The sequence below is a fragment of the Papio anubis genome, chromosome 20, assembly GCF_008728515.1.
Source record: "Papio anubis isolate 15944 chromosome 20, Panubis1.0, whole genome shotgun sequence".
Classification (NCBI taxonomy): Eukaryota; Metazoa; Chordata; class Mammalia; order Primates; family Cercopithecidae; genus Papio; species Papio anubis.
The window spans coordinates 11,849,589-11,863,710 of NC_044995.1; the positions used below are offsets into that span (position 1 = coordinate 11,849,589).

The following is a 14,122-nucleotide window of genomic DNA, read 5'->3' on the forward strand; positions in this document are numbered from 1 at the left end:
TCTTTTATTTTATTATTTATTTATTTATTTATTTTGAGATGGAGTCTCACTCTGTTGCCCAGGTTGGAGTGCAGTGGCACAATCTCAGCTCACTGCAACCTCTGCTTCCCGGGTTCAAGTGATTCTCCTGCCTCAGCCTCCTGAGTAGCTGGGATTGCAGGCACACACCACTACGCCTGGCTAATTTTTGTACTTTTAGTAGAGACGGGGTTTCACCATGTTAGTCAGTCTGGTCTCGAACGCCTGAGCTTGTGATCCGCCCACCTCGGCCTCCCAAAGTGCTGGAATTACAGGCATGAGCCACCATGCCTGGCAGTATTAATATTTTATAAAGATAATGAGTGGTCTCATTAATCCACAGATGCACCCCTGTCTCAGATCCTCATTTCTTCTGTCATCACAGACCATTCACCTGGGATCACTTTCCTTCAACCTTAACAAGGATCTTAAAAGTTTTATTTTATGCCAGTTATTTTTATCCATTAAATTTCTCATTTTGGGCTTTAAATAGTCTTATTTCAGTTTTTCTTAGTCAGTGCCTTTGTTGTGCATAGAAATCTGTTGGCAGTTGTATCTGTAACTGCTTCAGTATGTTATTCCATTGTGTCCCTGACACCTAAATTTATATTGGCTTTGAGTGGAGACAGATAATTTATATTATACATATATATAATTATGTATGTGTGTATATAAATTATATATGCATATATATGTGTATATATACATTATGTGTGTATGTATTTTTCTTTAAATATGAATTATTTCTATGTCATCTCATAAAATAAACCAGGTTATAAAATTTTAACTACAGTGACACCTAAGTGGACAGTGGAGTTAAAAACTATGAAGAGCAATTAGTCTTAATAGTTCTGTTTTGAATCATATGGCCTATAAGAATGTGTCTTCTGGACGATAGACCTACCTGTAGTTTATGAAACCCTCTTGCATGTGATTTTTTTCAATTAAATGAGTCCAGTGATATATAGCTGTGTTTTTGTGCAAAAATTATAACCATTACTGAGCCGGGCGCCGTGGCTCACACTGTAATCCCAGCACTTTGGGAGGCCAAGGCTGGCAGCTCATCTGAGGTCAGGAGTTCGAGACCAGTCTGACCAACATGGAGAAACCCCATCTCTACTAAAAATACAAAATTAGCCGGGCGCGGTGGTGTACGCTTGTAATCCCAGCTACTCGGGAGGCCGAGGCAGGAGAATCGCTTGAACCTGGGAGGCCGAGGGTTTACGCATTGAGCCGAGATCGTGCCATTGCGCTTCAGCCTGGGCAACCAAGAGCCCGAAACTCTGTCTCAAAAAAAAAAAAAATTATAACTATCACCTATGATGCTACTTGATGAGTGAGGGAATGGTATACTTTTGTTTTTGTTTTTGTTTTGTTTTTTTTTTTTGAGGCGGGTCTCGCTGTGTCTCCCAGGCTGGAGTGCAGTGGTGTGATCTCGGCTCACTGCAAGCTCCGCCTCCCGGGTTCACGCCATTCTCCCGCCTCAGCCTCTCAAGTAGCTCAGACTACAGGCGCCCGCCACCACGCCCGGCTAGTTTTTTGTATTTTTAGTAGAGACGGGGTTTCACCATGTTAGCCAGGATAGTCTCGATCTCCTGACCTCATGATCCACCCGCCTTGGCCTCCCAAAGTGCTGGGATTACAGGCTTGAGCCACCGTGCCCGGCCCTTGTTGTGTTTTTGTTTTTGTTTTTTGAGACCGAATCTTGCTCTGTTGCCCAGGCTGGAGTGCAGTGGCTCGATCTCACCTCACTGCAAGCTCTGCCTCCCGGGTTCACACCATTCTCCTGCCTCGGCCTCCCGAGTAACTGGGACTGCAGGTGCCTGCCACTACACCTGGCTAATTTTTTTTTGTATTTTTAGTAGAGACGGGGTTTCACCGTGTTAGCCAGGATGGTCTCCATCTCTTGACCTCGTGATCCGCCCACCTCGGCCTCCCAAAGTGCTGGGATTACAGGCGTGAGCCACCGCGCCTGGCTGTACTTTGGTTTTTGTTTTGTTTTGTTTTGTTTTTTTCAAAATCACCACTGATCCTGAAAAGGTAGATCTTTGATTTATCTTTCTAAAACAGTGTGTGTGAGAACCTTGTGTTGAGCAAGACTGATAGTAGCTTGTATGTATTTAGCACGATGTGCCAGGCCCAGTGTTAAGTACTTTTTACCTCACTTCCCATGTTTCCAATGAGGTTGGCTGTAGTATTTTTCATCTGACTGATTTTTCTTTGTTTGTTTTTTTGGCTAATGACTTCTAAAGACCTCCAGTTCCTGAACTCCAGCTAGGGTCCCATCCCCAGAGTTTATCAGAAGGTGTAGGTTGGGTCCAAGAATTTTCAGTTTTTATAAGTTCATAGTGAAACTGATGCTGTAAAACCACGTATCAAATTGGGAATCAATGAATTAGAAAGGCTCATGTTTTCGCCATGTTACGTGCAAGCTCCTCCGCTTTTCACCACGAAGAAAAGTTCCCTGTGGCCTCACCAGAAGCAGATACCAGCACCATGCTTCCTGTGCAGCCAGCAGAAAGGTAGCAAATTACATCTCTTTTCTTTATATGTTAAAAAAAACTAGAAGGTCATTCAAGGTTTTACAAAAAGGCCCCCAAACGAAATACAGACATCGTTCAATTTATTCATACGTTTCAATCCCCAAATCTGAGAGGTGAAGCAGGTCTCCCAGGGCCTCAGAAGCAGGAGGATTAAAGAATGGGTCCCTTGCTGGCGACTTCAGTGCCGTGGCCTTGTCCCAGGTGGCCATGGAAATCAGGGTGCATACCCTTTAAAAGCAGCTTTGGCCTCCGAGACACCGTTTTCACAGTCTTTCTTCCCCTCCCTGCGCGACGCCTCTTGGCGGACATCCGGGAGAACCCGAAAGTCGCTCGTTGCCTGGTTGGATGCAGAGTACAAACTACATTACCCAGAAATCTGTGCCCAGCGCATTGGTAGCCGGAGTGCAGCCAATGACAGCCCAGAAACTGGGTGTTTCCTGCTGCTCGGGGAGGCGGGGCGAGACCTCTGGCGTCGCCGTCGTGACGTATTTTTCCTTTGCCCGGTCTGTGTATTCTGGTTGTGAAGGCTGAGTCCTAGATGGGGTCGCCTTTCTACTCGGCTCTCGCGGAACCTAGCAAGGAAAGACAGTGAAGGCTGCAGGACCTTCCTCCGCACTTTTGTTACAATCCATGACCCCTGTCGTGGGAAGGGCGGCCTCTCGCGGAGGTGTCTGCCGGGGCTGGGCTCTTACCGAGGCCTCCACACACGCCCTCTTGTCCTTGTCTCCGCCGGAGGCAGCCGCCTTAGTCTTGTGAGCGTTTTTACACCGGATAGACTGAGACTCGCAGTGCTACACTCAGCCCGAGGGCGTCCAGCGCGGTGGAGGCGTGGGGTTTCGGCTGAGCCCACGGGGCACAGTCCGTTCACCCCCTTCTCACGTTCACCTGCTTCTCATGGCAGCGGCGGTGCTGATGGACCGGGTTCAGGTGAGTGGGGGAATCCCTCAAGTGCACACCGGCCTGGCTGTGTGTCCTGCGATGTTCGCTCTCATCGCGCACTTGTCTTGACCACCCTGGAGGGTGGTCACTGTCGCATTATGTGGAGGGGTTCCGCCTCCCTTATCTGTGGCATAAGGTATGGAACGGACTCGAAGGCACAGGGCAGTTCGTACAAATGCATGCATGAAGATGAGGATGAGTTTGGAGAGTTCCGGGAACCGTCTATGCCTGGTGAGAACAGGGACTGGGAGTCAGAGGTAGGCCTGGAATGGCAGCCCGAGGAGCTGGTCCTCTCTTCTAAGGGTGCTGGGAGTCATGCAAGGTTTGGTGCAGAGAAGGGAGGTCCTCTGACGCAGTTCTTAAAAGGCTTCCTCTGGCTGCAGGGTGGGTAGTAGACTGGGGAATATAGGATAGATGGGAAGATCAAGATGGAGTCTACTGAAGTAGTCCAGGTGAGCGTTGATGGTGTGGGCCAGAGTGGTGGCAGCAGAGGTTAGAGAATGTATGGGTTTTGTATGTATTTTATAAGTAAGGCTGACCAGATTCTCTGATGAGACGTAGTAATGATATCCTGGGATTCTTCACATGTCTCTCTTCACTTGAGACTGGGGGCGGTGAATGGAGGTCATTTCTAGTTTAGTGTCCTGAATCTGGGCCATGAGTTGTATGGAGTTATGTGGAGAAGTCACCACCTGGCGACCAATGGGATGAGTACTGGAAAAGTATATCAGACCCAGGAACAGGTACGCTCAAATGCTTGTAGGATTGAGTTGGGAGCGCTCAGGGAACCTCAGGTCTTAATTACCTTTGTTGGAAACAGATATCAGAGGAAGGAGTGAGGCAGGAATGGCTGGCTGAGGAGCTGGACCCCTGTCCTGAGTGTGGTAAAAGTCGTGGGAGATTTGGAGCAGAGGAGGGAGATGATCTGACTTGGATTTTAACAAGCTCTCTGGCTTTCAGGTTGAGAACAGACTGTGAGCATGAGGGATGAGCTACTGCAGTAGTGTTGATAGCATCTGGTCTAGAGGGGTGGCTGTGGAGGTGAGAGAAGTTGGTAAATTTTCTGTTTGTTAAGTAGGGTGATTGGAATTTTTGATGTGAAGGGTGAATGAGAGAAGAGAGTCGTGGATGACCCTAAGGTTGGTTGGTTTTTGCTGTAGCTGGTAAAATTATGGAAATGCCATCAACTGAGATGGAGAAGTTGGCAGCAGGTATGATTTTTAGTGGTTATATCAGGAATTAGGTTTTGGTCATGTTTAGGTTAAGAGGTCTTTTGTCGGCCGGGCATGGTGGCTCACATCTGTAATCCCAGCACTTTGAGAGGCCGAGGCGGGCGGATCATGAGGTCAGGAGATCGAGATCATCCTGGCTAACACGGTGAAATTCTGTCTCTACTTAAAAAAAAAAAAAAGAAAAAAAAGAAAAAGAAATTAGCTGGGCATGGTGGTGGGTGCCTGTAGTCCCAGCTACTCTGGAGGCTGAGACAGGAGAATGGCTTAAGTAAACCCGGGAGGCGGAGCTTGCAGTGAGCCTAGATCGCGCTACTGCACTCCATCCTGGGCGACAGAGCAGTGAGACTCCATCTCAAAAAAAAAGAAAAAAAAAGAGATCTCAGTCGACATCTTAGTTGAGGCCTCAAGAAGACACACAGGATTTTAGTTCTGGGGAAGGGTTCTGCTGAAGAAGTTGAAAAAAATGGTGACCAGTGTGTGGAGTGGGATGGGGTATCTTCAAGTCATGGTGGTAATGCTGTTATTGAGTAAGAGAGTTGAAACTGGAGACTGAGAGAAAACTGGGTCTGTTGCTTAGGCACCTGGGCGGCAGTGGTGGATAGTGTGAAGACACCAGCACTTCCTGGACACCGCATGCAGAGTGGGATGGGGGAGGAGAGATGTGATGGAGGTGCCTACGGCATGGCCCAGTGGTGGTCGGGATCTCAGATGTGAGGAAGGTGTAGTCCAAAGAGTAATGTGCGCTTTGGGAGGAGTGTGAACTGATGGCCTTAAGAATCTAGTATAGGCAGCTCATGGGAGAAGATGGAGCTGAAGTTTGGTTGTGTTTAGAGGCATTGTCTGGACAACACCAGGAGAACTGGTTGGTAGGAGAGTGTTTGGGACCCTTCACGCCAGACCCAGAGTTGAGACAGCATCTGTCTGCACACTTGCCTGGTTCTGCTCTGGGCTGGACACCTTGGGGAGAGGGACATGAGGAGAGAGCAGACATAGTGGTGCCAAGGTCTGTATCTCCTCTTAGTTGGGAGGCTGGGGAGGTGAGGGACTAAAGGGTGGGTGTGTGAGTGTATAGACTAGGGAGGAGGGAGTTCTGGGGAGAGATGCTGAATGTGGACTCAACTGTACTCATCATGGCAGAGTTGTGTGACCTTCGAGGATGTGTTCGTGTACTTCTCTCGGGAGGAGTGGGAACTCCTTGAGGAGGCACAGAGATTCCTGTACCGTGATGTGATGCTGGAGAACTTTGCACTTGTGGCCACACTAGGTAAGTCTGTGTTTTAGTTGTCTAATGCTACATGGCAAATTATCCCAAAGCTTAGTAACTTCAAACAATAAAAATTAATTATCGCTCCAGTTTCAGTGCACTGGGAATCTGGTCAGAGCATTTTTTGTTGTTTATTATTTTGAGGGTTTTTTTTTTTTTTTTTTCTAGACAAAGTCTCACTCTGTCACCCAGGCTGCAGTGCAATATTGTGATCGTGGTTCATTGCAGCCTTAAACTCTTGGGCTCAAGTGATCCCCCCACCTCAGCCTCCTGAGTAGCTGGTACTATAGGTGCATGCCACCACTCCCAGCAGCTATTTTTACTTTTTGCAGAGATAAGGTCTTGCACCTCTTTGTCCTAGGTTCTCCCCTCATCCTCTGGATGACATTTCCTGGGGCCTGATTGTACCAGGAATTTCAGGAGCTGACACAATCACTTCTTGTGGTGATTACAGGGCTGTCCTGGTACATCCTCCTTGGAGAGTATTTTTTCTAAACAGTCTGTTTTCTCTGTGGAGTGGGCCTACCTGCGCCACTCACCTGCCCTTTGTTTGCTTTACAGCTTTCATTTTCCCAGTCCCATGCAGTTGCCCAGTTGGAGAGGGGCAGAAAACCTTGGGTGCCTGACAGGGCAGACACCACTGCAGCCACAGTGAAGGAGACCTACAGAGGGCCTGGCCCTGCTGAATGGGAGCTGGAAGAGGGTGTCTCTTATGGTTGGGTTCAGATCGAACCTTCAACTTGTTTTGTGTTTGTCAGTGTTTTGTCGCCAAGGCCCATAGTGATTCTTCACATCTACTTTTCTTTCCTCATTCTTGGCACTTTTCCCGTTTGTCATTTCTCACCTGTCTTCCATCCTTTGGGTGTTTTCTCACTTTTTTGGCCTCCGTGTTTCACTTCCTCTCTTCAACACTAGCTTACTTTAATGTGTTATGAGTTTTGCTCATTAAATAGTCCTCGAGAACTAGCTACTTACTTGGAGTCAGATTTTCCTGGGCATGGACACACCCATTTGCACAGAGCTCACCTGACACCGGCAGCCAAGGCCCTGCTGAAACCCTCTTGCAGAGAAATCAGCTAGAGGCGTAACCTCTACTCCCAATCCTGTATGCCATTGTGTTTAGGTCTTTACCCCGTAGTTAGGGTTCCTCCATTCTGTGATCTGTACAGGGCCTGGACTGACAACCAACCCTTCTTTACGCTGCTCCCGGCTCTCTTGTCCTGCCAACAAGCCAGTGGACTTGCATTGGTGTTAGACACACATTTGTGATGGGGCCGCTGCCTCCCACCACAGTCAACATGCACTTCACCAGCATCGTTTTGCTTTCAGGTTTTTGGTGTGAAGCGGAAAATGAGGAGGCACCTTCCGAGCAGAGTGTTTCTGTAGAAGGAGTGTCACAGGTCAGGACTGCTGAGCCAGGTCTCTTCCAGAAAGCACCCCCATGTGAGATGTGTGACCCACTCTTGAAAGACATTTTGCACCTGGCCGAACACCAGGAATCACACCCTCCACAGAAACTGTGCACACGTGGGCCGTGTAGGAGAAGATTCTCATCCAGTGCAGACTTTTACCAGCACCAGAAGCAACATAGTAGAGAGAATTGCTTCAGAGGGGATGATGGAGGGGCCTCGTTTGTGAAGAGCTGTACAGTTTGCATGTTTGGGAGATCCTTTCCCTGCAGGGAGGAAGGGATGGACTTACCGGACAGCTCTGGCCTCTTCCAGCACCAGACCGCTTACAACAGGGTGAGTCCATGCAGAAGGACTGAATGCATGGAGTCTTTCCCACACAGCTCCAGTCTCGGGCAACACCAGGGAGACTATGATGGACAGATGCTCCTCAGTTGTGGTGAGGAAGGAAAAGCCTTCCTGGACACCTTTACTCTTCTTGACAGCCAGATAACTCATCCTGAGGTGAGACCCTTTAGATGCCTACCATGTGGAAATGTGTTCAAGGAGAAATCAGCTCTTATTAATCACAAAAAAATCCACAGTGGAGAAACATCTCATGTGTGTAAGGAGTGTGGAAAAGCCTTCATTCACTTGCACCACCTAAAAATGCACCAGAAATTCCACACTGGGAAAAGACATTATACATGCAGCGAATGTGGGAAGGCCTTCAGCCGCAAGGACACACTTGTTCAGCACCAGAGAGTTCACACTGGAGAAAGATCTTATGACTGCAGTGAATGTGGAAAAGCCTACAGCAGAAGCTCCCACCTTGTTCAGCACCAGAGAATCCACACAGGAGAAAGGCCCTATAAGTGCAATGAATGTGGGAAAGCCTTTAGCCGTAAAGACACACTTGTTCAGCACCAGAGATTTCATACTGGAGAAAGGCCTTACGAGTGCAGTGAATGTGGAAAATTCTTTAGCCAAAGCTCCCACCTTATTGAACACTGGAGAATTCATACTGGGGCAAGGCCTTATGAATGCATAGAATGCGGAAAATTCTTTAGCCATAACTCTAGCCTCATTAAACATCGGAGAGTCCACACAGGAGCAAGGTCCTATGTGTGCAGCAAATGTGGGAAGGCCTTTGGCTGCAAAGACACACTTGTTCAGCACCAGATAATTCACACTGGAGCAAGGCCTTATGAGTGCAGTGAATGCGGGAAGGCCTTCAGCCGTAAAGACACACTTGTGCAACACCAAAAAATCCACACTGGAGAAAGGCCTTATGAGTGTGGTGAATGTGGCAAATTCTTTAGCCATAGCTCCAACCTTATTGTACACCAGAGAATTCACACTGGAGCGAAGCCTTATGAGTGCAATGAATGTGGGAAATGCTTTAGCCACAACTCCAGCCTTATTCTGCACCAGAGAGTTCACACAGGAGCAAGGCCCTATGTGTGCAGTGAATGTGGGAAGGCTTACATTAGCAGCTCCCACCTTGTTCAACACACGAAAGTTCACACTGGAGCAAGACCTTACGAGTGCAGTGAGTGTGGGAAATTCTTTAGCCGCAACTCTGGCCTCATTCTGCACCAGAGGGTTCACACCGGAGAAAAGCCTTATGTATGCAGTGAATGTGGGAAAGCCTACAGCAGAAGCTCCCATCTTGTTCGGCACCAGAAAGCTCACACTGGAGAAAGACCTCATGAGTGCACCAGTTTTGGTGACCCTTTAGCTGCATCTCTTAAACTTGTTTAACACCGGAAAATTCACACAAAGAGAAAGGCCTTATGAATGCAGAAAATATGTCCTCTTCTTGGTCATCCTCATAGGAGTGACACCAGAGCAATGCTCTGTGAGTACCCTTTGTGAGAGAACCGTCAGCTAGCGGATGAGCGTTGTACTTTCATTCCACCCTGGGGAGATTCCTGATAAGCACCACATATGTGGGAAGCTTTCATGAGGCGTGTTGCACTTTGTAACTGTCTAGGGTTCTTGATGGAATTATATCACTGCCAGTGCCTGTGGCGGAAGCCATCTTATTGCTACCAGCTGTGTGTATCAATCACTCCATTTTGCTCAGGGAAGGCAGACTTCTGTGCTTTCTTTCCTGTTCCCTGCAGATAATCATGAGTATTTTCAACGACCGCCCCCCCCCCACCCCCCCCACCATTGAGGGTCCTCATCTTTTCCCTCATGATTAGGTTCTGAGCAAACATGATCTAGCTCTGGCTAAAAGGACCTGAGCTAGGGTCTGCTGGGATTTCCTGACAAGATTTTGTCAGGAAACGTGATCGCTGTGACTTACTTGTCTTATTGCCAAATCGCCCAGGTTTGGAACTGCTTGTCTCATGCTGCTCTGGTTTAGACAGTGATAAAGGCCTGTTGTGGCAGCATTTACTCTTGGGGATTTTGTTACTGTGTAGACTAGATTGAGAAAAGAGTTGGGTTCTGTCGTGAAGGGAGTGACACCTTTTGTGGGTACCACCTTTATGTGCCTCAGAGGGGACCAAAGGATGGCAGAAGACAGCTCTCAGTCTAGTTTGACCTAATTTACACCATTGCCCTAGGCCTGCTGGAAAGACTAAAAAAAATGTTGTGCCTAACTTTGTGGCCTGGCTGCCAGGATTTCCTGTGAGCCCAATGAGGGCATAGTTGGTGTGAAAATCTGTGCTTCTGGAAGCACCATAAGTTGGGTCCCTTGACTGTCACGTACTCCCCAGCACTGTTGAGGGATTGCTGTTTTCTGTACCTGTACAGGATCAAGTCCCTGATATCCAGAATCCCATAGGCAAGTGACATTGACTGTAAGACCTCTAGGGCAATGTGAAAATCATGATTGGTACATAAACACTGAGATAATGGAGTGGGGATGACTGTGGCAAACCAAAGGAGATTCAAACATTCTAGCAGGGCATCCACAAATATTGGTGCAGTTATGATGGTGTGGGATGGGGGTGCATAGAAATTCTCAGTACCTTCAGATATCTGAATCTCCTGTGGCCAAGGCCACTGTCAGAGGAAATAATCTAAATGTGGATTCCTGTGTCTCCCTGGGCAGTTGGCCTTACAGCCATCACTGCACAGACAGGAACCTCAGCAGTGACAGAAGAGAGATCCAGGGATGGGTCTTCTCTGACCCAGCCAGCATCCCTAGTGACTGAGGTGGACGCGGACTTCATTGCTCACCAATTTTTAGCAACATTGAGGCAGGGCTCACTCTCCTAAATTGTAGGGAGAGGAGTATTGTAGAGCCAAAATAGTTGACGTCTAATTTTCCTAGTGGAACAGTATATATAGATTTTAATGAGGAACATTTATTTAACAGCTTTATGGAGGTATGATTAACATGCAATAAACTGCATATATGTAAAGTGTAAAATGTGCTATGTGTCAGCATGTGTATACACCTATGAAACCACCACAGTCAAGATATCCAACTATAATCCTCAGTCTTTCCTCATCTTGTTTTCCACAATTCACAAGCAACAGCAAGCATTTTCTATAATTTTATAAATGAAACCATATGGTGTGTACTTTTTAGGGGGTGGGGCTCTGACTTTTTCAGTAAACATAACTATTTTAAGGTTAATCCATTATCTTGTTGCATGAATCAATTGTTTACTCATTTGTATTGCTGAGTAGTATTTCATTGTATACCACAAGTTTTCTTTTTTGTCAACTTAATTGTTACGGATGTTTGGGTAACTTTCAGATTTTGGCTACTACAAATAAACCTCTGAAGATTCGTGTGCAAGTTATGGCTGAATGATATTCCGTTCTATAAATATACCTCAGTTTCTTTATCCATTTACTTATTGAAGGACAGTTGCTTTCAAGTTTTGGCAGTTATGAATAAACCTACTACATATTTGTATAGTTTTTCTGTAGACATGTTTTCAACTCATTTGGATACATGCCAAGGAGTGCAATTTTCTCTGTCATATAGTATGTTTAGTCTTGTAAGAAACTGCCAGGCTGTCCTCCAAAGTGGCTCTACCATTTTTATTTTATTATTATTATTATTTTTGAGACAGAGTCTCGCTCTGTTGCCCAGGCTGGAGTGCAGTGGCATGATCTTGGCTCACTGCAACCTCCACCTATTTTAGTTGGCCAGGCTGGTCTCAAACTCCTGACCTCAAGTGATCACCCTCCTTGGCCTCCCAAAGTGCTGGGATAACGGGGGTGAGCCACTGCGACGGGCTGTGGCTGTACCATTTTTGCATCCAATTAACAATGAATGAACATTCCTTTTGCATCTCATCCTAGTCAGCATTTGGCGTTTTCAGTATTTTGGATTTTAAAATGCCATTCAAATAGGTTTGTAGTGGTATGCCATTGTTGCTTTAATTTGCAATTCCCTAATAACACACAATGAATATCTTCTTTTTTAAGGCAGGGTTTCTTTTTTAAAGGCAGGGTTGTTTTATTTTGTTTTGTTTCGTTTTGTTTTGAAATGTGCTGGGATTACAGGCGTGAGTCACTGTGCCCAGCCTGACTGCTGTTTTTTTTAATATGAGTTTCACACATCTGAGTAAGTGGCTTGCAGACAGAGAAGTTAACAACTTTGGCTGTCAGTTTGTACCTGTGATTTGTGAATACCAAAAAGACAAATACAGAATCTAAGAAAACACATAACAGTCCTGTATACACACAGCAGCTGGCGGCCCTATTCCCAGTGTGTCCCATGTACCTACCATTGACCTGAAACCCAGTTCATACATGCTAATTGAACATTTTGTAGAGCAGTAAATACACATCATCACACAGCTTCCCTATTCATTTTTATTTTTATTTTTTGAGATGGAGTCTCGCACTGTCACCCAGGCTGGAGTGCAGTGGCGCTATCTTTGCTCACTGCAACTTCCGCCTCCTGGGTTCAAGCGATTCTCCTGCCTCAGCCTCCCGAGTAGCTGGGATTACAGGCAGCCACCACCGCGCCTGGCTAATTTTTGTATTTTTAGTAGAGACAGGGTTTCACTATGTTGGCCAGGCTGGTCTTGAACTCCTGACCTCTTGATCTGCCCACCTCGGCCTCCCAAAGTGCTGGGATTACAGGCGTCAGCCACCACACCCGGCCTTCATTTTTATTTTTTGACAAGTCTTTCCATTTATTATTTTTACTTATCCCTCCAAACAGTTAATAAGCAATGTTTTCAGTAGGAAAAAAGAATTACGGATAGGAGACAGAAGCATAATGTGTCCAAGGTTCCAGCACAGCCAGTCTCAACTTCATTCTTTGACTTCTCAGACTTTTGCTCAAACTTCACTATAAGCTTGCTTTTTTCCCCTTCACATGTCGCAGATTTCTGTAGGACTATTTCTGCCACTTTTTTTGAATAGCAATATAATCACTGTTAGTCCAAACTGCACCGTCCTGTAAGCCCTCTGCCATTTCACAGACCTCGGTCAGAGTGAAGCACTCCACGGAGTGAGGGCCTTGAGAAACATCCTGACCAACTGCCTGACTTTCTTATCACATCCTGCTGGGAAAAGGTCCAAGGGAGGTCACTATCACACCCCGCCGGAAAAAAGGCCAAAGTGCCTCAGGAACGTTTTATGAACATCCTTCAGCCGGGCGCAGTGGCTCCTGCCTGTAATCCCAGCATTTTGCAGGCCGCGGCGGGTGGATGGCCTGACCAACATGGTGAAACCCTATCTCTACTAAAAATACAAAAAAATTAGCCCGGCGTGGTGGCACGCACCTCTAAAGCCAGCTACTCAGGAGGCTGAAGCAGAAGAGTCGCTTGAACTCCGGGAGGCGGAGGTTGCAGTGGGCCGAGATCATGCCATTGCACTCAAGCCTGGGTGAAAAGAGCGAGACTCCTCAAAAAACAAACAAACAAACAAACAAACAAAAACCCCACCATCCTCCTGGGCAGCAAACCATACCCTCCCACCACCCCCACCCCACCTCACCCCACCCCTTACCCCTCTCACCCAGACCTATAATTGCCCCAGCCTGAAAGCGGTGGTGGGTCCTGGCAGTAAGCTAGTTCTCTCCATTGCAGGTCTTGTGCTGGACATAAAACCTGCATTGCTGTAGAGCTGCCAACTCTCTGCCTTTCTTTAACCCTCGCCTTCCCTTCAAAACCTAACAATCATTATTAATAGATTTCTGTAATTTTCTTTTTCTTTTTTTTTTTTTTTAAAGGAGCCTTGCTACGTTGCCCAGGCTGGAGTGGCGTGGCCGGATCTCAGCTCACTGCAAGCTCCGCCTCCCGGGTTTACGCCATACTCCTGCCTCAGCCTCCCGAGTAGCTGGGACTACAGGCGCCCGCCATCTCGCCCAGCTAGTTTTTTGTATTTTTTTAGTAGAGACGGGGTTTCCCCATGTTAGCCAGGATGGTCTCGATTTCCTGACCTTGTGATCCGCCCGCCTCGGCCTCCCAAAGTGCTGGGATTACAGGCTTGAGTCACCGCGCCCGGCCTGTAATTTTCATTTCACAAGTATTTTCACAATTTCAACTCCCTGTAAAACGATAACTCACTTCTCAGGAAGGAGATAATCTTAGCCGGGCGTGGTGGTGGGCGCCTGTAATCCCAGCTACTCGGGAGGCTGAGGCAGGAGAATTGCTTGAACCCGGGAGGTGGAGGTTGCAGTGAGCCAAGATCGCGCCACTGCACTCCAGCCTGGGCGACAGAGTGAGACTCTGTGTTTTTATTGGGGATAATACGTGCCCTATGTACATATGATCCAACTGTGGAATGGCACAAAATGTCCTCTCAGGA

At 47.1% G+C, this 14,122-nt stretch overlaps 1 protein-coding gene across 2 annotated transcripts; it reads left to right on the top strand.

Moving 5' to 3' along the window:
* Positions 1–2,793: 2,793 nt before the first annotated feature.
* On the top strand, positions 2,794–11,151 carry ZNF304 (zinc finger protein 304). 2 transcript variants are annotated; one of them, XM_031659317.1, is made up of 3 exons: positions 2,794–3,488; positions 5,870–5,996; positions 6,558–11,151. In XM_031659317.1, exon 3 carries the CDS (start codon positions 7,265–7,267, stop codon positions 9,146–9,148), a length of 1,884 nt encoding a protein of 627 aa, XP_031515177.1. In that variant the 5' UTR covers positions 2,794–3,488; positions 5,870–5,996; positions 6,558–7,264; the 3' UTR covers positions 9,149–11,151. The 2 variants fall into 2 exon arrangements, with proteins under 2 accessions (XP_031515177.1, XP_003916251.1); XM_003916202.5 differs by having other exon boundaries at positions 7,326–11,151.
* Positions 11,152–14,122: the final 2,971 nt, after the last annotated feature.

Excerpts from the sequence above, each read along its gene's own strand:
- ZNF304 (XM_003916202.5), top strand. The coding sequence starts at position 3,456 with ATGGCAGCGGCGGTGCTGATGGACCGGGTTCAG. Across the intron at positions 3,489-5,869 it reads TGCTGATGGACCGGGTTCAG|AGTTGTGTGACCTTCGAGGA; the intron begins GTGAGTGGGGGA and ends TCATCATGGCAG. Across the intron at positions 5,997-7,325 it reads TGCACTTGTGGCCACACTAG|GTTTTTGGTGTGAAGCGGAA; the intron begins GTAAGTCTGTGT and ends TTTTGCTTTCAG.